The 23,586-nt window shown below is 39.7% G+C and overlaps 1 protein-coding gene and 1 long non-coding RNA gene across 2 annotated transcripts in view; one reads left to right on the top strand and one right to left on the bottom strand.

The window, feature by feature from the left end:
• Positions 1-266: 266 nt before the first annotated feature.
• The window catches only part of LOC124289857 (vam6/Vps39-like protein), a 97,800-nt gene continuing 74,480 nt past the window's right edge, over positions 267-23,586 (bottom strand). The window contains exons 25-26 of the mRNA XM_046726536.1: positions 3,322-3,413; positions 267-877 (exon numbers count right to left, since the gene is read on the bottom strand). Coding sequence (XP_046582492.1) covers positions 793-877; positions 3,322-3,413 — 177 coding nt within the window. The 3' untranslated portion in view covers positions 267-792. The remainder of the gene's footprint in view (positions 878-3,321; positions 3,414-23,586) is intronic.
• Positions 12,289-16,799, top strand: LOC124289860. The gene is made up of 3 exons (XR_006901774.1): positions 12,289-12,418; positions 12,889-13,021; positions 16,652-16,799. It is a non-coding gene; the product is annotated as an uncharacterized LOC124289860 (long non-coding RNA).

Here is a 23,586-nt window from a genome sequence, read left to right as displayed (position 1 = left end):
TATCAATATCTGAAACCAAATAGTATCCATTTGTATTACATACCCGTTTATTTGTACGATTGCAATACAGCCGTGTAATACGGCCAGCTTAGGCAAATTCCGTACTGCAATCTGCTTTCTCTATGGCATGGTTGCCAGATCTACTTTTTCCAGTGTTTAGCAATCCTCAGACCCTTCCATCTAAAAACATTTGAAATACAGTGTGATCTCAAATGAGTGCTCTAAATGAAATCTTTGAAAGATTATAATCATTAAATTGAAGGTTGTTTGTGTCAAATATTATTGTTTTGTTATTTCTTGATGAGAACCTTGCACTTGACTGATGACGTCAGGCGGAGGAATACAACCACGTATACATGTGTGATATGTCCCTTGTGCGGAGTGATACACAGGTCACAGTAACCTCAATGCTAAGTTTCAATAGTTATGCCTTGAGTTAGATTAAAACAGTCTGTCATTAAGAAGGAGTGTAATAAATATTGATTGTCATAGTAGTCCATTTGGACCTTAGGTATTGAACTCAACGAGGTCATGACAGGGGAAAAACAACTCGGTCTAAGAATTCATTGTTTCTCTCTTATCATGACATCTTTTTTAATACATACATACAAATGAACTCGTATGACATTCTTTGTATGTATTGTACTGAATCAAAGCTTAAGAACTCTTCATATTTCATGGAAGAAGAAAATACTCTTGACACAATCCAAGAAGTAGACAACAATCCAGCCCGGACCATGACGCAGTGCTTCACAAATAATACCGTGACATGTATAGTGTGAGGTGACCATTTCACTTGAGATCCGGCGGCAATGTCTTTGGGTCTTTACAACAGAAGTAGTGGACGATGAGGCCGTTCGGGTAGCGAGCGAAGGCACTGAAACAAACATGACTTACTGTGATACTCATGAAGCTATCACAATGTCTTTGTTGTCATTGTCATTATTCACTAAAACTGAGTGTACATGATTGTACTTACAGAAAGGTCGAAAAGGGGGACAACCCATGTCATATTTGTCTTCATGAGTGAGTGAGTTTAGTTTTACTCTGCACTCAGCAATATTCCAGCTATATGGCGGCGGTCTGTAAACAATCGAGTCTGGACCAGACAATCCACTGATCAACACCATGAGCATCGAGCTGCGCAATTGGGAACTGATGACATGTGTCAACCAAGTCAGCGAGCCTGACCACCCGATCCCATTAGTCGCCTCTTACAACAAGCATGGGTTACTGAGGATCAATATTCTAACTCGGACCTTCACGGGTAATTTGTCTTCATGATATAATTGACAAACTTTATGGGAAACATAATATGGAAGGATAATAAATAGAGAATCTCACCCAAGTGTCTTTAGGTATCAAATATATCACCACGAGTTGATGAAGTTACAAATATCTGAGGCATGCCAAGGATATTTTTACTTTTATCAACAAGTGTTGATATATTTGATATCAGAAGACACAAGGGTGAGATTCTATTTATCATCAAAAATCACTCTTCATTATCTTTCAATGAAAAATGTACATTTCTGAACACGGTTCTGCCATATTAGACTGCCGCCATATAGCTGGAATATTGCTGAGTGCGGCGTAAAACTAAACTCACTCACTCCATATTAGACTTGCAGTGCAGCGATGTCATAGTATTGTGACGTCATCAAGTTCATGACGCCATAGCATTGTCAGGGCACTGTACAAAATCTACTGTCAAAACGATATCTCCTAGGAGATATCGTTTGATCTCACACAAGCAATATCTTATGTGGAACACAGTTTTGGATGATAAAAGAAGTTATTATCCATAAAGTTTGTCAGCAGTGACCATCCCTAATTCCTTAAAAAGAAAAAATAACGAGTGCATGGATGAGGTGAAATGGGAGTTAACATTGTGATCAAGATTACTGCATTCACATAGTGACAGATTGCAACATAGTAACAAGAAGTAATATCTTTAAACATCTTTTGGAATGACATCGTTGGAGGTTGAATCAGGCCATGCAAATACTCTATCCACTAGACCATGGAGTTGGTCATTTCTGGCCGTGGTTTCAAGCTAGGTGAGCACTGTCTTCACTCTCTAAAATGGCTACAATATACTGAGGGAAACAAATAAAGGAACACCACTTCATGGCAGTGTTCCTTTATTTTCTCAGATATCCTCCCAGCCCTATTCAAAGCTGGTGATGAAAACTGGAAAATAGTAAAGGAACACTTGAATTTTCCTGTGATCCTTTATTTGTTTCTGTCAGGGGTGCCAGTATGCCCCAGCTACAAAACATGCCAGCCAATTTGGTCACTTTTCACATTTAGTCGATGATAAATCAAAAAATAATCATAAATGCATTAAAACATGTTCACTAATTGACATTCAATGTGTGTTTAACAGGAAATGTTGAGGCTTCAGGCTATAACATCCTCCAACAGAATAAAATTGATGGCAGCAGATTTTGTCTAATCCGATTTGACCTAAAATCAATTTTGTTTGGAAACCAACGCTGCTCCTCAATAGTAAACAAAGAACTTTTAATTTCAGTGCACTCTTTTATAAATTTAACAGGCAGATTTGATCCAAAATATTTTGTTTATGTGACATATACCGTTTAACAATGATAGGCTTATTTCTCTTTTTTTGCAACATTTATATATCATTCACATTGTACATTCATTATGACGAGTTCTATTCTTCCTTCCATTGTATCCCAGAGCTGTATTCATATAAGCTTATGCTTGTTTACCAATCCGGTTCCTTTCTTTGGAAATAAAATATGTTTAAATAATAAATATTATACCATACTTGTTATTACATAATGCCATTTGTTGACCAAAACTATTTACAGCCAATAAACATATTATACAAACCTTTCATTTTACTCTTGTAATTCTTTACCAAATAATTGGTATTATAGTGTTGTTTATGTACATGAATATTACTTTTGGTCTTATCAGTTTACTAATAGAAGTATATGTTACTAAGACGCTTTCACATCGATGATAAATCAAAATAATCATGGAGTGTGTGAACAGGGTTCCAGATAACATCCTCAACGGAATAACTTGATGGCAGCAGCTTCTTTAATCAGTCCGTTAATCAGGCATTCAGGGTAGAAGTTCAACTATTATATACTATCAGTGCAGTTTTAGAAGTGGGCCCATGCCATCAACACATTGGTGCAGCTAGTTCTTTACCAGCATAAAACCCCATATGTAGGGCACAGACAGACCAAAGATAATAATCTAGACAAACCTTGGAATCAAATCTTTGATCAGTATATCCCTGCCAAAGACAGAATTCCTTGCGAGCCAATGACCGAGTCTTACCTGTCACCGATCCTCCTCCTGCAAACGCGACATGTTTTCTCATCATTGATGATGACCTTGACCTTTTGGTAGTACATTCGCTGCTCCTGGACCTGTAAAACACAATATACATATCACTGTCAGAATAACAAATATCTCAAATGATGCTTTCAGTCTGCACAAAAAGGTCACTCCAGGAAATGTGAAATCCAATATTTATGCAAATAACCCTTTTTTCCTTATCAAATGAACAGGACTTTCAGCTGTGAAATAACAAGCTCTGCTTTTCCTGGTGAGATACTGCCATATTGATTTGACATTTGTGTATTTATACACTGACATACGTCCGAATCTATCTGGTACTGACCAGATCAAATGTTTTACTATTGAAATACATACTTTCAGAGGAAGTGACCTCAAAGCTACTCAGAATATGACACATATATTACATGTATGTCAGATACACACATACTCCAATACATCAGTACATTGGTGTTTCAGTACATTGGTACATCAGTGTTCCAGTACATTGGTACATCATTGTTCTAGTACATCAGTGTTCTAGTACATTGGTACATCATTGTTCTAGTACATCAGTGTTCTAGTACATCAGTACATCATTATTCTAGTACATCAGTGTTCTAGTACATTGGTACATCATTGTTCTAGTACATTGGTACATCATTGTTCTAGTACATCAGTGTTCTAGTACATTGGTACATCAGTGTTCTAGTACATTGGTACATCAGTGTTCTAGTACATCAGTGTTCTAGTACATCAGTGTTCTAGTACATTGGTACATCAGTGTTCTAGCACATTGGTACATCAGTGTTCTAGTACATTGGTACATCAGTGTTCTAGTATATCAGTGTTCTAGTACATTAGTACACTGGTGTTCCAGTGCTCCAGTAGATCAGAACATAAAATACAAGTACACTAATTTGTTCATGAGATCTTGTATTTTATTTTGAGTATCATGATACTTCCCTATATAAGCGAACCTGCTAGCTTGATCTTCAGAATACATCAAGGAACAGAACTGATAAAATAACGATACAGCTGTGACAATTGAAAAAATAAATCCAGTGGTCTGGAATTAACAAGCTTACAGTCAATACTAAAAACAAACAGTTGCAATATTTCCACTTCCAACAAGATTTCCATGGCCTGAAATATGTAAGAATCACAAGCATTTCATACAACAGACTAAAAATGCTGCTCTTGTTTCTAAAACAGGATATTATATCTGTGGCCTTTCATCCCAGTGTTCAGTGAATGATGTGTATCAGATCGCATCATGCCATAACGTCAACAGGTCCCACCGACTTCATGATTTATTCACTACTGCATGCTATAATAAAATTTAGATTTGTTGATAATTCAATATTCCCATAACTACAAATTAATAACACCCTCCAACACTGGCACTACTTCAGAGTCAAAAGTGAAAGTTCAAAGGTCAAGCTGGAGTGTACATGTGTAACTGCTGTTTTCCTCCATGTGGAAAAGTGTAAATATCTGAATTTTGAAAACCTTTCTGAAAACTATTTAAAGGGTCAGTGACTTAAACAGGTATTTTTCACAATTGTTCAATATAATGATCCTTCACCTACTTCCATTACCTAAAACTATATAAAATTTCTTTTGGAATTTGAAAATTACTTTCACAGCTTTTCCATTTGAATTAAACAATGAAAAACACATCTGATAGACCTTTCAAAAATAAGGCACACCAAATGATGACTTTTAAAAGATTATATTACTGATTTATATGGTATATGACCAGATGGTGGCCACATGAATACGTGCAAACACCTAGTTTTGGGTATAGCAACGTGCAGTAATCTTGGACAAAATACTGTGACTATGTGTCCCAGTCCACCCAGCTGTGAATGGGTACCTCGTACGGATGGGAAAGCCGCAATAACTCGGTGCGCCTAGTGGCTGCAAGAGTTGTATGCTCCCCAGGGAGTTGAGATTGATAATAATGTGCCGTTGAGATTGACATCCAATGATAGAGGGAAAAACTACCAGCACCTTGAGCATGCACTAGTGCGTGGATATGTGCGCTATATAAATATCCAATAATAAATAATAAAAAAATGAATAAATATAAATGCTCCATTAATCCCTCAAAGTAGGATGAGACTCCCATAATCCCTCTGGTGGTTCCTGACAGTATAGACTTGCACAAGAAATAATAGTTTAAATGATAATTTCTACAGAAATATAAATAACAGACTGGCATCCTTAGACTGTCCGCCTATCTAGACTTGGATCTTTGAAGAATAGAATTACTATACATCCATGGGCTCAGACATACAGTGCAGCCTTGGAGTAAGGCTACTGACAATACAGATGGCAGATGGATATGGACACAGTTTCCATTGACCTCTGGCTTTTACTGTCTGACTGGTCCAGCTTCCACTCACAACTGACCATGTGGTCTCGATATCACCACATGTCTGTATTGATACACTTGCCCAGAATAAAACATCAAGGGTTCTGGGCAATTATTGCTCCTGATACCAAATCTCTCCAGAGGAAACGGTCAATCGAGGACGGAAATATCAAACTGTTATGGTAGCATCATAATCTCGCGTGGAGGCCATTTATCAATATCTGGTGAATTTGGATCCGATTGTAGTATATGAAACAGTGGGGCTAAAGCCTCATTTATGAGGGTTTCATTAAATTATAGTGACGAGATAGCAGTACCAAATTACACAGGTTAAAGGGGTATCTGGATAAGGTATCTTGCTGATGATAACAGGGCTTGAAGTCATATGCTCTCCCAGACACAACTATAAGCTTCCTCCTGTAGAATTCTTCAGTTTTTTTAACTGACACTCGAAATGTTTAAAACAAATAGAAACATCAGTGTTATGAAGAAGCATGAGTAAATTATTGGTGATTGAGTATAGTTTTACTCCGCACTCAGCAATATTCCAGCTATATGGCGGCGGTTTGTAAATAATTGAGTCTGGACCAGACAATCCAGTGATCAACAGCAGTAAATTATTGGGACAAAGACATCTGTCTTATCTTCAGTACCTTGGGTTGGAATAGCAGCTTGATAATAGACAGATTTGATATTATCCCTGGTGTCGCACTAATTTTCAATGATTCATTCATACAAATTTCATTACAAATTTCTTCGCTGCGAATTGTTGCAAAAATGATCAGATGAGGTGTTAAGCAATACTCACTCACTCACTTGCAAATTTCTAGATAGTTGAGTTTTACAAACTACCCAAAAGGGTAAGGTCCACTTATATATCCCTGTCAAGTCTAGACCAGTCCCATAACCTGAATATGGGAGCTAGACTATACAAAGTACCCAAAAGGGTAAGGTCCACTTATATATCCCTGTCGAAGTCTAGACCAGTCCTATAACCTGAATATGGGAACTAGACTATACAAAGTGCCCAATAGGGTAACATCCACCTATATATCCCTGGCGAAGTCTAGACCAGTCCTATAACCTGGATATGGGAACTAGACTATACAAAGTGCCCAATAGGGTAACATCCACCTATATATCCCTTTTGAAGTCTAGTCTAGTCCTATAACCTGAATATGGGAACTAGACTATACAAAGTGCCCAATAGGGTAACATCCACCTATATATCCCTTTTGAAGTCTAGTCCAGTCCTATAACCTGAATATGGGAACTAAACTATACAAAGTGCCCAATAGGATAACATCCACCTATATATCCCTGGCGAAGTCTAGACCAGTCCTATAACCTGAATATGGGAACTAGACTATACAAAGTGCCCAATAGGGTAACATCCACCTATATATCCCTGTCGAAGTCTAGACCAGTCCTATAACCTGAATATGGGAACTAGACTATACAAAGTGCCCAATAGGGTAACATCCACCTATATATCCCTGTCGAAGTCTAGACCAGTCCTATAACCTGAATATGGGAACTAGACTATACAAAGTGCCCAATAGGGTAACATCCACCTATATATCCCTGTCGAAGTCTAGACCAGTCCTATAACCTGAATATGGGAGCTAGACTAAACAAAGTGCCCAAAAGGGTAAGGTCCACTTATATATCCAGTGTTGTAAACCAGTCCCATAAAATTTGAGCTAGACTATACAAAGTGCTGGTCTGGTATACTCCCTCAAAAGTTAGACCAGACCCTATAACCTGAATTACCAGTCCCAGAATTTTCAGGATTAGATAAAATCCCATAAAATATGAGGAGGTAAATAGGAGGAGGGAACTGTTTAATGTCAGGTTATTGTCACAATAACACGTTTTAAAATGTTTTCAGTCATTATATACATTACAAAAGTGCAAAACAGAACCGTCCGGACGGTCGGGCATGGGGAGTTTGCAACGCTGATATATCCCTGTCGAAGTCTAGACCAGTCCTATAACCTGAATATGGGAGCTAGACTAAACAAAGTGCCCAAACGGGTAACATCCACCTATATATCCCTGTCGAAGTCTAGACCAGGGCCCGTTCCTCAAAGCGTCGTGGCGCCACGACAGTCGTAACTCCCATACTTTAACATAGACTTACGACTGTCGTATCGCTACGATCGCTTTGAGGAACGGGGCCCTGTCCTATAACCTGAATATGGGAGCTAGACTAAACAAAGTGCCCAAACAAGTAACATCTACTTATATATCCCTGTCAGAGTCTAGACCAGTCCTATAACCTGAATATGGGAGCTAGACTAAACAAAGTGCCCAATAGGGTAACATCCACCTATATATAACCCTTGTCGAAGTCTAGACCAGTCCTATAACCTGAATATGGGAGCTAGACTAAACAAAGTGCCCAATAGGGTAACATCCACCTATATATCCCTGTCGAAGTCTAGACCAGTCCTATAACCTGAATATGGGAGCTAGACTAAACAAAGTGCCCAATAGGGTAACATCCACCTATATATCCCTGTCAAGTCTAGACCAGTCCTATAACCTGAATATGGGAGCTAGACTATACAAAGTGCCCAATAGGGTAACATCCACCTATATATCCCTGTCGAAGTCTAGACCAGTCCTATAACATGAATATGAGAGCTAGACTATACAAAGTGCCCAAACAAGTAACATCCACCTATATATCCCTGGCGAAGTCTAGACCAGTCCCATAACCTGAATATGGGAGCTAGACTATACAAAGTGCCCAAAAGGGTAAGGTCCACCTATATATCCCTGTCGAAGTCTAGACCAGTCCCATAACCTGAATATTGGAGCTAGACTATACAAAGTGCCCAAAAGGATAAGGTCCACTTATATATCCCTGTCGAAGTCTAGACCAGTCCTATAACCTGAATATGGGAGCTAGACTATACAAAGTGCCCAAAAGGATAAGGTCCACCTATATATCCCTGTCGAAGTCTAGACCAGTCCCATAACCTGAATATGGGAGCTAGACTATACAAAGTGCCCAAAAGGATAAGGTCCACTTATATATCCCTGTCGAAGTCTAGACCAGTCCTATAACCTGAATATGGGAGCTAGACTAAACAAAGTGCCCAAACAAGTAACATCCACCTATATATCCCTGTCGAAGTCTAGACCAGTCCTATAACCTGAATATGGGAGCTAGACTAAACAAAGTGCCCAAACAAGTAACATCCACCTATATATCCCTGTCGAAGTCTAGACCAGTCCTATAACCTGAATATGGGAGCTAGACTTCGAGATCAGAAGGAATCAAGGGACTACAGTTCACAATCAATCAAAAGGTTCCAAAGCCATCTGCTCTCTGTAATTATCAGATGACAAGCCAAGGGTTTAGACGGAAATGAGATCTTGACTTGTCTATGAGACAAGTCTATGGTGATTGCCTATGCTAGCTGCTTTCTATTCAACAGTTGGTTTTTCGATACCCTGAAAATTAAATACTCACATCCAATGGTTCCATCATTTTGGTTGGTATGTTTACCCTGTTAATGACAGACTGCCTTCGTGTTGCAAAAAGTAATCAGAAACATACTTTCATGAATCTTCAGAAATTACTTCAAATTGTCAAAATGCACTCCCTTTCATGAAAGAGACGGCCATTACCAAACGAAGGAAAACAACTTGCAAAACGTCTACGGCGAGCAACACTCCATGTTTATTATTTACTTCAGTCCAACAAACAGTTGGACTAAAACCCAAATGTCATTTTCATGTCTTTTTCAAATACTGCTGCACTTGAAGGAGATAGAAACAAAAATAACTCCGTTTTATGTGAACCTCTCTTCCATTGCTTTCAAGACACCAGATATCACAGTACCGAGGCATTCTGCCGCTCTGAGAGCTGATGTGCCTGTTGTAATGCTCTGGCAATACTCTCGCAATTACCTGCACAAAATACCTTCAGAATGGCTCCACCAGCAGCTTGTGGAATCATTTTGTGGAGCCAATAACATCAGTTTGGTAGAACAGACACCCTGGCTCCAATGCATAAGCCAATCTTAAAACTATATCTGACTTAACGCTTTGGCATAATCACAGATTTATGAAAGACATAATGCTAAGATCAGTTTATTGAACGGAGTCTGTATGCTGTGAAAGTTACACCATCTTGTTTTTGTACCTTCTGGAGGATAATTCCACAGCACAGCTTGTCTCGTAAATATTTCCATGGCACTTCATAGTGTTTTGTCAGGGAACTGAACGGTTCCATTTCACATTGGTGTACAATTTGTTTTGACTTTCTAAAACAGCTGTTTGTAGGAACATCCACACATTTAAGTGATATGTGATAAGATGACTATAATAGGTGTCAACCCAATCATACCCAGAGGTACAGATAAGCACACCATGGCATACATCATCATACCACATCATACCGCATCATACCTGAGATAAAATCCGTTCTGATTATCTCCGTAACTGTATTACAATTAGAAGTAATAATGCAGCATTTTACAAAATTGTTTCCTCATGCGATGTCTCCATTTTAAAAAGATTATCACTGTATATCCATCATGCTATTATGTTAAGAAAACAATTGTTATCCTCCTAAATGAGAACCTTCTTTGTAATCGCTGTATTTGGGCCGGTGTCCTTACATACAAATAAACATATTTTGACCTTTGACCATTTTTGACAAATGAATTGTGTGCATATCAGCAGACACGGCCATTCTCTCAGCTCATCCTTTTTCAACGAATGTTAAGCCGAATATCGTATTCTACCAGACAGAGAGCCAATATAAAAACATAGACTTTGAGATCATGATGGATGATGACTCAGGAATCACTACTGGAATATGGTAATCTTGCATTCTATAGTTGATGGTCAATGTCCTGGCAAAAAGTACCGTCAGTTTGTTTGTATATTTGTTGTTACCAGCTATATGATGCAGGGGTGGAAATAACCCATTGCCCGACGTCCGAGTCCAGTGTTTTTTTCTGTCGGCAAGCAAATTTGTATATCACACTGTACTGGTGTCCAGTTGACTTTCCAATGTTAATTATGTTGTTTATTTAAAAAATCAGCAAGAAAACGGTCGGTATAGTGGGAAAATTATCAGGGCAAGTGATTTACATGTGCCACTGTACCGGAGTACACTAGCAATTTTAAAGTTATTTCCACCCCTGATGATGGCAGTGTTGAAATAATCTAGTCTCAACCAGACAATCCAGGAACTGACATAAGCATCGATGTATGCGATATGGACATGACCATAAGCATCAACAAAGTCAGTGAATATCACTACCTCGGCTAGTTTGTTGTGTATTATGACGAGCATGGGTGGGTGAAATCTTGGGATACTTTGTCATATGTTCTGTTGTCCACCCAAATCTACTTCCTTCCATCCTTGCATCAATGCATCCATCCACCTCTTAACATGCTTCATTTTTCAATAGATGACCATTTTATGTTCTTTTTGCATAATTAGTTGATACATAACAAGTTTGTTTCAATATGAATACACAACGCCATTTAGAAAGTGGTCAAATGTAACATATGTTAAGTTTGTATCATTTGCACTGGTTGGAATGGATTCACATAGAAAAAAGTGTCACCCTGTAAACTAGAACCTGACTTACTTAACAAATTACTTTAGACAATGTAAATATTTAACCTTCTTAGAATGCTTCTAGGTCTTATGGAGTATTATAGTGATTAAGCTGTTACTGAGACACACACCCATGAAGGTCCGGGTTAGAATTGGTCTTCAGTAACCCATGCTTTTCATAAGAGGCGACTAACAGGATCGTGAGTGAATTAAGTTTTTCCCATGTGGGGATTCGAACCCGGTTTTCAGTGTGACGAGCCAACGCTTTAACTACTGGGCTACCCGACCGCCCCTTCACCATTACTGATGACAATGATGAAACTTTACCAGTATGTGTCATAAAGCATGTAATCTTGTTAGCTGAAGTTGGAACTTGAGCCACATAACATTTATTTGGGTCCAGTAAGCTCAGTGGATGACAGTTCATATTTTGTATGTACTAGTGAGTAAGTGAGTGAGTGAGTTGTGTTTAACGCCGCTTTTAGAAATATTTCAGCAATATCAGGGCAGGGGACACCAGAAATGGGCTTCACATATTGTACCAATGTGGGAATCAAACCTGGGTCTTCGGAGTGACAAGCGAACGCTTTAACCACTAGGCTACCCCACCGACCCTTGGGTGGTCAGGCTCGCTGACTTGGTTGACACATGTCATCGTGATCCCGATTGCGTACAATGCTCATGCTGTTGATCACTGGATTGTCTAGTCCAGACTCGATTATTTACAGACCACCACCATATAGCTGGAATATTGCTGAGCGCGGCATTAAACAACAATCAATCAATCCTGAGACACACAAGCGGTGATTTCTGAGTGTCCCAGTGCTACTGAGCTTCAGGCACCATTCTTTCAATGATGATTGATGCTGATCTACCAGAATCCCCACACAACAAGTGCATAATCTGCATCTAAATGTATTTAAATCTCATCTGTTTTCTCCATCACTCCACATGTAACGGTACATCGCTGAGGAGTCGATTAATCAGCAGAACTATCTCCCCTTTATCAGCAGATTCCTCAGCTAACAACAAACCCCACACCGGAGCACGGTCACCGTGACCCGTGTCACACTCAGAGTCGTCATGCACTCCCGCTGGAACTACAGCTTTTGTTTCACAATAATCAGGTAAATCTGAAAATTACACCTGGCTTGTTAACAGCTATATTTCCTTGGTCACTAGTGTTTGATTTATGTTTCCCTGTGATTTTTCCGTCAAGAATTATAATTTAATATTCCTCTTTCATAAGCTGAACCACTGAATATACCAAACTAATGTAGTCCGTAACCAACCCTTCAGCCCACCAGCATGGTATAATTGATAAAATTTCTAGTATATAATATATAATTTATTATGTTAAAAATTCGTTTGGGTAATAAATATTGAACCTCCTTTCATATCTACAATCTTGCAAAATAAGCAGTTTTTATTATTAAAAGCCATAAACATCAACCTGCACCTGAAGATCTTTCCCCAACAATTGAAACATGTTACACAAACCATACTGTCATTCTGATTGAAATTTTCAATTCAATTTTTACAGTAATTTCATTTAATGAAAGAATGAGATAATGCCTAGTGACAACCTGCTGTGCAGGTGTTCTGCTCTGTTTCACATGTTCTGTCATGGAGGGGGCGGAACATCTTGACAAGAGACAGCTGGATCCGGTGTTCAGTGACAGCTGAATGATGGCAGACGATTCATCTCATCAAACATGTAAGATTGAGTGGTAATAATTTTATTTCATTTTTGCTATTATAAATATGGAAAGTAATAACAAATACATGTATGTAACACCTAAATCAAAGGTATTGTTCACAGATGTCAGATACAAGAGCACTCCCAGCAGAGTTATTATAAAAATACAACAGAAAGTTGAAGTAGGTGGCAGATAAAGTCACTATATAAACGGTGTTCGCGTTATGTCCAGAGGGAATGGATGTTGTTTTATGGCTTGGTCAGCAACCACCAATATTCAGATATATCAAGACATTTATGGGTAATAAGTCAATATTCACAACAGGAGCCAAAACAAAATGACAAATACAGTGGTTGTCTGAAGAAATACAATTGGTTAAAAAATATTTTTTTCCCCATTATTAGTGAAATGTAACACCATATCCCTAAAATACAACAAAGTTTTTTCATAGTTTTGCTAAGGCAAATGGGCAAGGGGAGATAACTCATAAAAGGGTCACCCCTGAAGTTATAAACTCAATTCAATCCTTCTTCAATGACACAAAACTAATTCCTATTGATGAAGTCACACATAATATGCACGGTATAAAACGCTCTGCATCAATAAGCACACCTTCACCAACTTCCACACCAATCTGTAAGTAATCATTTTAAGGGCTTTCTACTAAGTCCCAACATGACAATTCATAATTTATTGTGTCTATCACAGATTTGTTTACATCACACACAACCGTGTAGTACAAATAGGTGACTGCCTAGTAACTTTTATCAAAAACATCCCATTTCAGCTGATTTGTCTCAAATACTTGATTTCTGAAAACAAATTTAGCTTCTGTAGGGTTTTGATAAGTGCTCTTCTTGTCAGTTTTCTATGCAGACGGAGCCCTTATTACAGTGAATACGAAAACAGACCAGGGCTACAGATAAGGGCCGTATCGGCATATGTACGGATAAAAAATATACACAATACGGTAGGAAATAATTTAGAAAACGTAGCAGATACGCACCACAGCAATTGTGTACGGTCTTAGAATCATTTACAGACATATTCATCTGAAAAAGTATTGTTTAATTGTTTATTGACCGTTTACACCAGAGTAGCAATGCTGTGGTGCATATATGAAACGAAGCACAAGTTTAATGATACACCATTAAATTCCATTCAGTACTCTAAATGTACTCTTATTGTTTTCCAGTACTCCTATATTGAAAAAATAAGGAGTACATACTCCTGATGTTGAACAATTATCTGGAGCCCTGCAGACATACAATAAATACATATAAAAACATAGTTGCAGATACTGTATGTCAACAACAACAATGACATGGAATACGGAACATGAATTATTCATAATGAGATGCTGTATAGCTGATATAGATAATTATCATCACACTGTCAGTAATATTTTCAGCAATTATATGATATTAGTGCCAGTAATTGCATAACTCTAAAGAGCACTGTGGACCTTTGTGTCATTGTGGTATTATGGGTCTTGGGATATTGTAGTACTGTGGTATTATGGGTCTTGGGATATTGTAGTACTGTGGTATTATGGGTCTTGGGATATTGTAGTACTGTGGTATTATGGGTCTTGGGATATTGTAGTACTGTGGTATTATGGGTCTTGGGATATTGTAGTACTGTGGTATTATGGGTCTTATGATATTGTAGTACTGTGGTATTATGGGTCTTGGGATATTGTAGTACTGTGGTATTATGGGTCTTGGGATATTGTAGTACTGTGGTATTATGGGTCTTGGGATATTATAGTACTGTGGTATTATGGGTCTTGGGATATTGTAGTACTGTGGTATTATGGGTCTTGGGATATTATAGTACTGTGGTATTATGGGTCTTGGGATATTGTAGTAATGTGGTATTATGGGTCTTGGGATATTGTAGTACTGTGGTATTATGGGTCTTGGGATATTGTAGTACTGTGGTATTATGGGTCTTGGGATATTGTAGTACTGTGGTATTATGGGTCTTGGGATATTATAGTACTGTGGTATTATGGGTCTTGGCAGTATAGGTGTTTTGTGGTATTATGGATCTGGTGGGTATCATGGTATTGTGGGTCTTAGAGGTACTGAAGTGCTATGGTTCTTGGTGGCATTGCAGTATATGGGACTTAGGGGTATTGTGTATTCTTGGGGTATTGTGGTATAATGTGTCTTAGGGGTACTACTATGGCTCTTGGACGTTCTAGTGAACATATGATGCGCACGCATGCAGACTGGACAAACACAAAACTCCCTAGAGGACTGATCCTGGACAAACACACAACTCCCTAGAGGACTGATCCTGGACAAACACACAACTCCCTAGACGACTGATCCTGGACAAACACACAACTCCCTAGAGGACTGATCCTGGACAAACACACAACTCCCTAGACGACTGATCCTGGACAAACACACAACTCCCTAGAGGACTGATCCTGGACAAACACACAACTCCCTAGAGGACTGATCCTGGACAAACACACAACTCCTAGAGGACTGATCCTGGACAAACACACAACTCCCTAGAGGACTGATCCTGGACAAACACACAACTCCCTAGAGGACTGATCCTGGACAAACACACAACTCCCTAGAGGACTGATCCTGGACAAACACACAACTCCCTAGACGACTGATCCTGGACAAACACACAACTCCCTAGAGGACTGATCCTGGACAAACACACAACTCCCTAGAGGACTGATCCTGGACAAACACACAACTCCAAAGAGGACTGATCCTGGACAAACACACAACTCCCTAGACGACTGATCCTGGACAAACACACAACTTCCTAGAGGACTGATCCTGGACAAACACCCAACTTCCTAGAGGACTGATCCTGGACAAACACATGACGAAATGTGAAGCATACAAGCATAATCATTGCAAACTGGGATTTGAACCCATGATTAAGTTTCTGGCTTGCCCAAGGATGCTACTTTACACAACAAACTGCATCACCTTAGACAACATGGCCATCATGGAACTCCTATGCTTGACAAAAACTCACATGAATCATCAGGCCAAGGGATTGATCCTCTGCTCCTCATATAAATTTTTGATTCATGAAAATGCCATAATGTTCAACACAGAAAAATGACATGCATCTACCATCTGAAACTAGGATCATGCAATCATTTTCGGTAGATTTTAGTGTTATCTTTTTGAGCTCAGCTGACTTGACCAAGCCAAATTTTACATGACTTGGGCTTTGGACTAGTGGCTTAAGTTCAAGACTCCAACAAAGTGAAGCCAGGACTGTTCAAGAAGATGATGTATTATACTGAATTTAAAAAATATACTTGTTGAATGTACTGATATGCTGTTATTTAACAAACATCACCTTGCATATATTTATAAGAATATTTGAATATGCTGTTAAGACTTTGTATTCATGTATAAAGGAATAAAAGATTATGAAAAAAAGAGAACAAAGATATTGCCGCATAACTGTTATTATTCCTGATATTATCTCATGATAAGCAACAAATCCTTGCATAGCCTATCTGACAGACGGAAGCCCCAGCACTGCTGTTAGAATGGCCGTCTTCTCAGTAGTGTGTATGGTCATTGGATGGATGTTTTTATTGAAATATAACACTGAGTTTGTCTTGTGACAGGAAGCCTGCTTTCAAACCGCCATTTGTTTCAGCCCTGTTGCTCTGAGCTGTCACAACATCACCGACATTGATGGAGCGTGTTACAGAACAGTTATTGACATTTTGCAAATCAGCAATATTCCATGTTTGAGATTGGATTAGCGGTCTGAGACCGTTATGCAATAAATTCTGTATTGTGAAGCTGACCTAGAAATCCATGTGGACAGGCGCTACAGACCAGCTCATGTCATCGCACCAGCATCGACTTTCCCTGTACTGTGTGGAGTGGAAGCATTTTGTGATAACAAGAAGACAAATGGGTCCCCATATTAAGAATTTGGTTCCATTATATTTTTAATATTATTATTAAAGATTACAAAAATGCACTTCCTGAGTGAGGAGTGAGTGAGTGAGTGAGTGAGTGAGTGAGTGAGTGAGGAGCTTTTGTCAGTGAGTAGTGCGAGTGGAGGAGTGAGTGAGTGAGTGAGCCAGTATTCCAGCAATACAGGAGACACCAATATAGGCTTCACACATTGTATCCATGTGGGGAATAAAACCTGGGTCTGCAATGTGATGACGCTTTCACTACTAGGCTACTGCACCACTCCACAAGGAAGAACAGTTAGTAGTGCTAAAAATATTGTGTGAGGTACTACACCTTCTCAGGGCTCGATTTAAGACATGTTAACCTAGTTGCACCAGGAGCAACCTAAGATATAAACCTAGTAGCACCAGGAGCAACCTAAGATATAAACCTAGTAGCACCAGGAGCAACCTAAGATATAAACCTAGTAGCACCAGGAGCAACCTAAGATATAAACCTAGTAGCACCAGCCAAATTCCAGTTGCAGCGTTGCAACGTAATGTGTTAAAACGTCAGAGGTTTCGGTGCACATATTTCCGTGATGTTGTACCTATGGAACATAGCAACACAGAGACATAGCTGGTTCCAGTTCCAGTCATAACCAAGAGGTGTCTATAAATAGCAATGTTTTGGTGCCATTGCTATTCAAAGTTTACAAGAATATGAGCTGACATATTTATGCTTAAAATGTTAGATTTATTGTTGATTTATTACTCGAAACTTGACTTGCAGCTGGTGCAAGTTAGACTAATAACTAGGTTGCACTTTGTAATATTGGGTTGCACTAGTGCAAGTAACAAAGCACTAAATCGAGCCCTGCTTCTGCATACAAATACTGTGTTGATGACAGGAAATATATGCCACAAAACTGTATCACTAAAGGAACATAGGGAATCTGAAACTAACCATACATAGATGTATGTGGTAACCTTTCATGCACCATGGACCCTTCCAATGGCTTCACAGTGAAGTACGTATTGTACCATCTAGATCCTAACAAGTTTTCTGGATTTGGTCTGTGTAAGAATCTTTAAATACTGGGCAAAGCATGGTATCTGTCTGTGTCATGGTGGTACACTATAACTAATTATAACTACCCTACATTACCACCACACAGATCCAAGGTAGAAACCTGTCTTTGTAATGGTGAAACATTATCCACTAGGTCACCCTTCAACCCATCACAGTTCCCAGGTGAGCATCAAACCTATCTGTGTGACAGTCAGACACACTCACCACTGTCCTACCCTACAGCCCACCACACAGTTCCCAGATGGGCATCAACCCTGTCTGAGTGATGATCAAACACACTCACCACTGTCCCTACCCACACCCACCACACAGTTCCCAGGTGGGCATCAACCCTGTCTGAGTGATGATCAAACACACTCACCACTGTCCTACCCTACAGCCCACCACACAGTTCCCAGATGGGCATCAACCCTGTATGAGTGATGATCAAACACCTACCACAGCCCACCACAGTTCCCAGATGGGCATCAACCATGGTGAGTGATGATCAAACACACTCACCACTGTCCTACCTGCCCACCACACAGTTCCCAGATGGGCATCAACCACTGTATGAGTGATGATCAAACACACTCACCACTGTCCTACCCTACAGCCCACCACACAGTTCCCAGATGGGCATCAACCCTGTCTGAGTGATGATCAAACACACTCATCACTGTCCCACCCTACAGCCCACCACACAGTTCCCAGGTGGGCATCAACCCTGTCTGAGTGATGATCAAACACACTAACCCCAGCTCTACCAATCTCTCCACTAATCTAGCATTCCTTGTTTCCCTTGTGTTATGTGTGCTGGAATACCTCTCAAAGATTATTCAACATCATGAACTTGCTGATACAGAATAAATAAGCGATAACAGCCCATCTGCTGTGATTTCCCTCGACTGGTGCCATAAATGCCCAACACTGACCCAAACACACTAGACTGCACTACGGGACCAAAAATATCAGGTATTTCAAATATTTGTTCAAGAATTCTAACATATCTGGTGACATGATCAGTCTAAAATAAGCTTCATTTAAACAAGTGCCACACATAATACCCTGTGATACATCCTATCTACCTACCATTGCTGCTAAGCTCACATGCCTAGATTTCTTTGACACATCAGATGTGAAGCAGTTTATTTCCATTAAATATCTCAACCCAGAATAACACTGAGTGAAGAATTCCTGTGTTAAGATAATTCTTTACAAAGATTGTGTCAAAACATCTGGCATCCCACTGCGCAAGTGACGTAGTGAAATGTGTCTCTGTTCACCGAACAGGAAATGGGTACCGGATATGTGAAGTTGAAGGTTGAAATATCATATTGTATGGCATGTAGGCAGATAAGGAACTACAATCCCTAGGGAGTAGAAAATGGCAACTCGAATGTGTACTGATGAGGGAACAAATATAAACAAATATAAAAAATAAATCGAGATGTCTGAACAAGAGCCATCAGAAGATGACGCATCCCTGGTTGGGTGCAATTCCGACATGTTTTGAGAGCTGTGGGTACATGTTTAGTGGGGGTAGCCAACATGTTTTGAGGGCCCTCAGCCTCACATGTTTTGAGGGCGATAGCCGGCTGTTTCGAGGGCTTAGGTAGCCGACATGTTTCGGTGAGTACAATGCCGACATGTTTCGAGGAGGGGTAGCCCATGGCTAAAGCTCCCCTCATCCGCCCAAAGATGCTAGTTTGAGTACAATGTGTGAAGCCCATTTCTGGTGTCCAAGACCATGCTATATTGCTGGAATATTTCTACTCGCTCACTCAGTCCGACATGTTTGACTTCTTATACCCCACCATTGGTTCAGTGTTGCTGCACAGCATGTTTTAGCATCCCAAATCATCAGCAGCACATAATGAAGAAATATTTGGTGTCAACATCCAGATAAGAGTACTACCAGTAAAGTCCAGTTTGTCAGGAAATAAAAACAAGAGTCATCAGAAGATGACATATCCCCCCGGCCCCCACATCTTTGAAAGAACAAATCATCTGACAGTTACTTAAAGTCCAGCTTGATTTTAGACTAAAATAAGTGCAAATCGTTTCCATGGAAATCATGAAAAACATAAATGACAAAAATCTGCAAATAGCAAAAGGCACCACTTTGGGATCAGCCTAACATATCTGCCAAGTTTTGCAGAAAAATACTGAACGGTCTCTGAGTTATGCTCCGGAAAAGAAGCCCACCCCTCCCTTTAAGACTAAGTCCAAAACGTTTCCATGGAAACTGAGAAAAATAAAAATGCAAAAATTTGTAACAAAATTTTTACACACTATACCAGTATATCTAAATCATCACAATGCACCAGTTCAGCACAAGCCTAACCTGTATAGAAAGTTTCATCAAGATATTCAAAGGGTTTTGGAGGTCTGCTCTGGTAATCTGCATTAATATTCAGTAACGTCCAAACATGTTGTCATGAAATGGAAAAAACAAATCAGGGATACAAATGCAATTCTTTTTAAGGTTTTAAGGGTGTCATAGGACACCAGACAGATAAGTAGCTGTGCCTTTTTGAAAATAAATGTGCCCATACCTTTTGATGATCCAATTAAACTAAAACATCACAACAATATTATGTCATTTCAATTTATTGTATGTAAACCAGTCAACTTCAGGATTTCCTGCACACTATCAAGAATGCAAGAATAGTTCAGCTTCATACGTCCTGGACCCGTAACTAAAGCTATGTTATCATCCAAAACAGGATTTCCGATTATGCACACTGGCATTCAAAATGGCCGCACCCATGTTAAGCTGTGAGATTTAGAGTGCCATCAATAAACAGTGGGGTGATGGGGTGGGGTGATGGGGTGCAAAATAGGTTTTAAACTTTCGAGTTGGTCAAATTTATCGCAGTTTCCATTTAATGAATCATGGTGAGTATTATTTATATATTTCAGTCGTGCCGGCAAATTTATCCATGCCATTTCAATATTTACCATGCCATGGCACACAAATTAAGCACTATTTCGATCACTGTTTTTATCAAACATACAGTTCTCATATAATAAAAAGTTACTGCTCACCACTGGAAAGATGAGTTTTACTCCAGAAACCAGTATTTTCAGTAAACTGTCAGCTGTGACGAGTCAGTCCAGTGACTGACATAATGAACATTGACCATCAACAGGGATACGATGACACGTCAACCAAGTCAGTTAGCCTGACCATAAGATCCCATTGGTTGCCTATTTCAAGAAGCATGGGGGCGGTGGGGTAGCCTAGTGGTTAAAGCGTTGGCTCGTCACGCCGAAGACCCGGGTTCGAATCCCCACATGGGTACAATGAGTGAAGCCCATTTCCGGTGTCCCCAGCCGTGATGTTGCTGGAATATTGCTAAAAGCGGCGTAAAACCAAACTCAGTCAGTCAGTCAAGAAGCACAGGTTGCTGAAGATCAATTCTATCCCAGATCTTCACTAGTCACGTCTATTATTACTATTATCAAATATGGAGATAACCCCAGTTTGTTTACAACTGGTGGTTCAGCTTTGGTGGAATTGTGTGAGGAGTCAGTTTGTTCTAAGCACTGTTTTCAACACTTTGTCAGTCCTACCATATCAGGGTCGGTTGGGTAGCCTCGTGGTTAAAGCATTCGCTTGTCACGCCGAAGATCCTGGTTCAATTCCCAACATGAGTACAATGTATGAAGTCCCTTTCTGATGTCCCCCGCCGTGATATCATTGGAAGAATGCTAAAAGCGGCGTAAAACTCACTAACTCAGGGTTGACCTGTGTTCGATTTCCTGCATATATACAATTTGTGAAGCCCATTTCTGGTGTCCCCCACTGTGATATTGCTGGAATATTGCTAAAAACTAAACTCACTCACTCACTCACTCTATCATGTCTGGTTGATATGGAAGAAAGACTGCAGGAAAGCAGGTCTTAGATATTTAGAAGACAGAGCTGATAAACCAAGACATACTCTGGGTGAAGCGTGATTAAAACCTAACATCATCGGTACAACAAATTGTAGCGTCTACAACAAGCCGTCCACCTATCCCATTTAACGATTACTCGCCATACACACACTACCATATCTTGTGGGGACATTTGTCAAGCTGACATTCTTAAAATAAGGAGATTTGCAGTAATACAAAGATGAGTCATCGGATGCCCTGACGTCTCGAGTGACGACTACTGTGCAGGAGAGGACACGGATCTATGATGGAACACGCCTGATGGATCCAAGTGGCCATTCATAAAATCAAACAACTACACACAGCCATTAACTGGTCTCATGTGATCTTGCTTGAAATTGTCAACAGGAGATATTCTGCCTGGACTCAGAAAATGGCTTCTTATGCCATACTACATCTCGGAAACCTGTAATGTTACTGTATCCGAACAGTGAGTGAGTGAGTTTAGTTGTACGCCGCACTCAGCAATATTCCAGCTATATGGCAGCTGTCTGTAAATAATCAAGTCTGGACCTGACAATCCAGTGATCAACAGCGTGAGCGTCGATCTGCGCAATTGGGAACCAATGATATGTGTCAACCAAGTCAGCGAGCCTGACCACCCGATCCTGTTAGTCACCTCTTACGACAAGCATGGGTTACTGAAGGCTCATCTTAACCCGGACCTTCAAGGGTGGTATCAGAACAGACAAACCAGTGATTGATAGAATGAACATAAGTTTATTCATCCTTGATTAGGCAGCATTTTGTACCTAATGCAGTGTGCGAAATATTTTCCAAATTTTGCAAGCCAGTCGGGATAGCTATGCCCGAAAGTTATTAGCCCACAGAACAATTCACTAGTCGGACATTTGAACGTAGACACAGGTTTGATCAATAAGCTGCTAATATGATGAACATTTTCATCAGGCCATAATCTTGCATGATTTGAAGGTGTATTATAGCCTAACAAGTCAGAGAGAGTGATATATTTACAAAATGACCCCATTAAAATTCACTAGCCAGTCGGGCCAGTGACTGTGGAGGTTTGCTGGCTCGACTGGATTTTACTAGCCACAGGCTAGCGGGCCAGTGCGTTAGCTCCATATGCATTAGTTTTGTAGACATATATATTTTTGAACGAGATAACTGTATTTCTAGTCAGTCCGGATTATGATCAGAGATGTGGTATGTTGCTTCCAAAACAGAGCTTTGGTGGTGAATGAGTCAAGGATATTCAGGGAAGGAAATAATCCAGTCTACTTGCCTGACAACAGATAACGCATAACAATGTTAAAGAGACCAATGAAAATCCGGGTTAGAATTGGCCTTCAGCTACCCATGCTTGTCATAAAAGGAGACTAACACAATCTGGTGGTCAAGCTTACCAATAAGTTCAATGTGTGTCATCGTATCCCAGTTGTGTGGTTGTCAATCACTGGATTGTCTGGTATAGACTTGATTATTTATGGGCCACCGCCATACAGCCAGAATATTGCTGAGTGTGGTGTTAAACAAACATTATTCTGGCTAGTGAGAATGCCCAAAACTGTATAACCCTGAATCCTGATCATGCTCATTGACTGTCAGTGTATTGTGACAGTGTTGACTGGTGCTCACGCTATCAACCACTGGTTTTCCTAACCCTGACTTGATTATGACCAGGCTGACATGATATAAGTCAAATAT

This window comes from Haliotis rubra, unplaced genomic scaffold (assembly GCF_003918875.1).
Source record: "Haliotis rubra isolate DU_JTF1 unplaced genomic scaffold, ASM391887v1 Scf45, whole genome shotgun sequence".
Lineage (NCBI taxonomy): Eukaryota > Metazoa > Mollusca > Gastropoda > Lepetellida > Haliotidae > Haliotis > Haliotis rubra.
The sequence above is the reverse complement of the archived record's forward strand: the minus strand, read 5'-3'. Positions and strand labels throughout refer to the sequence as shown.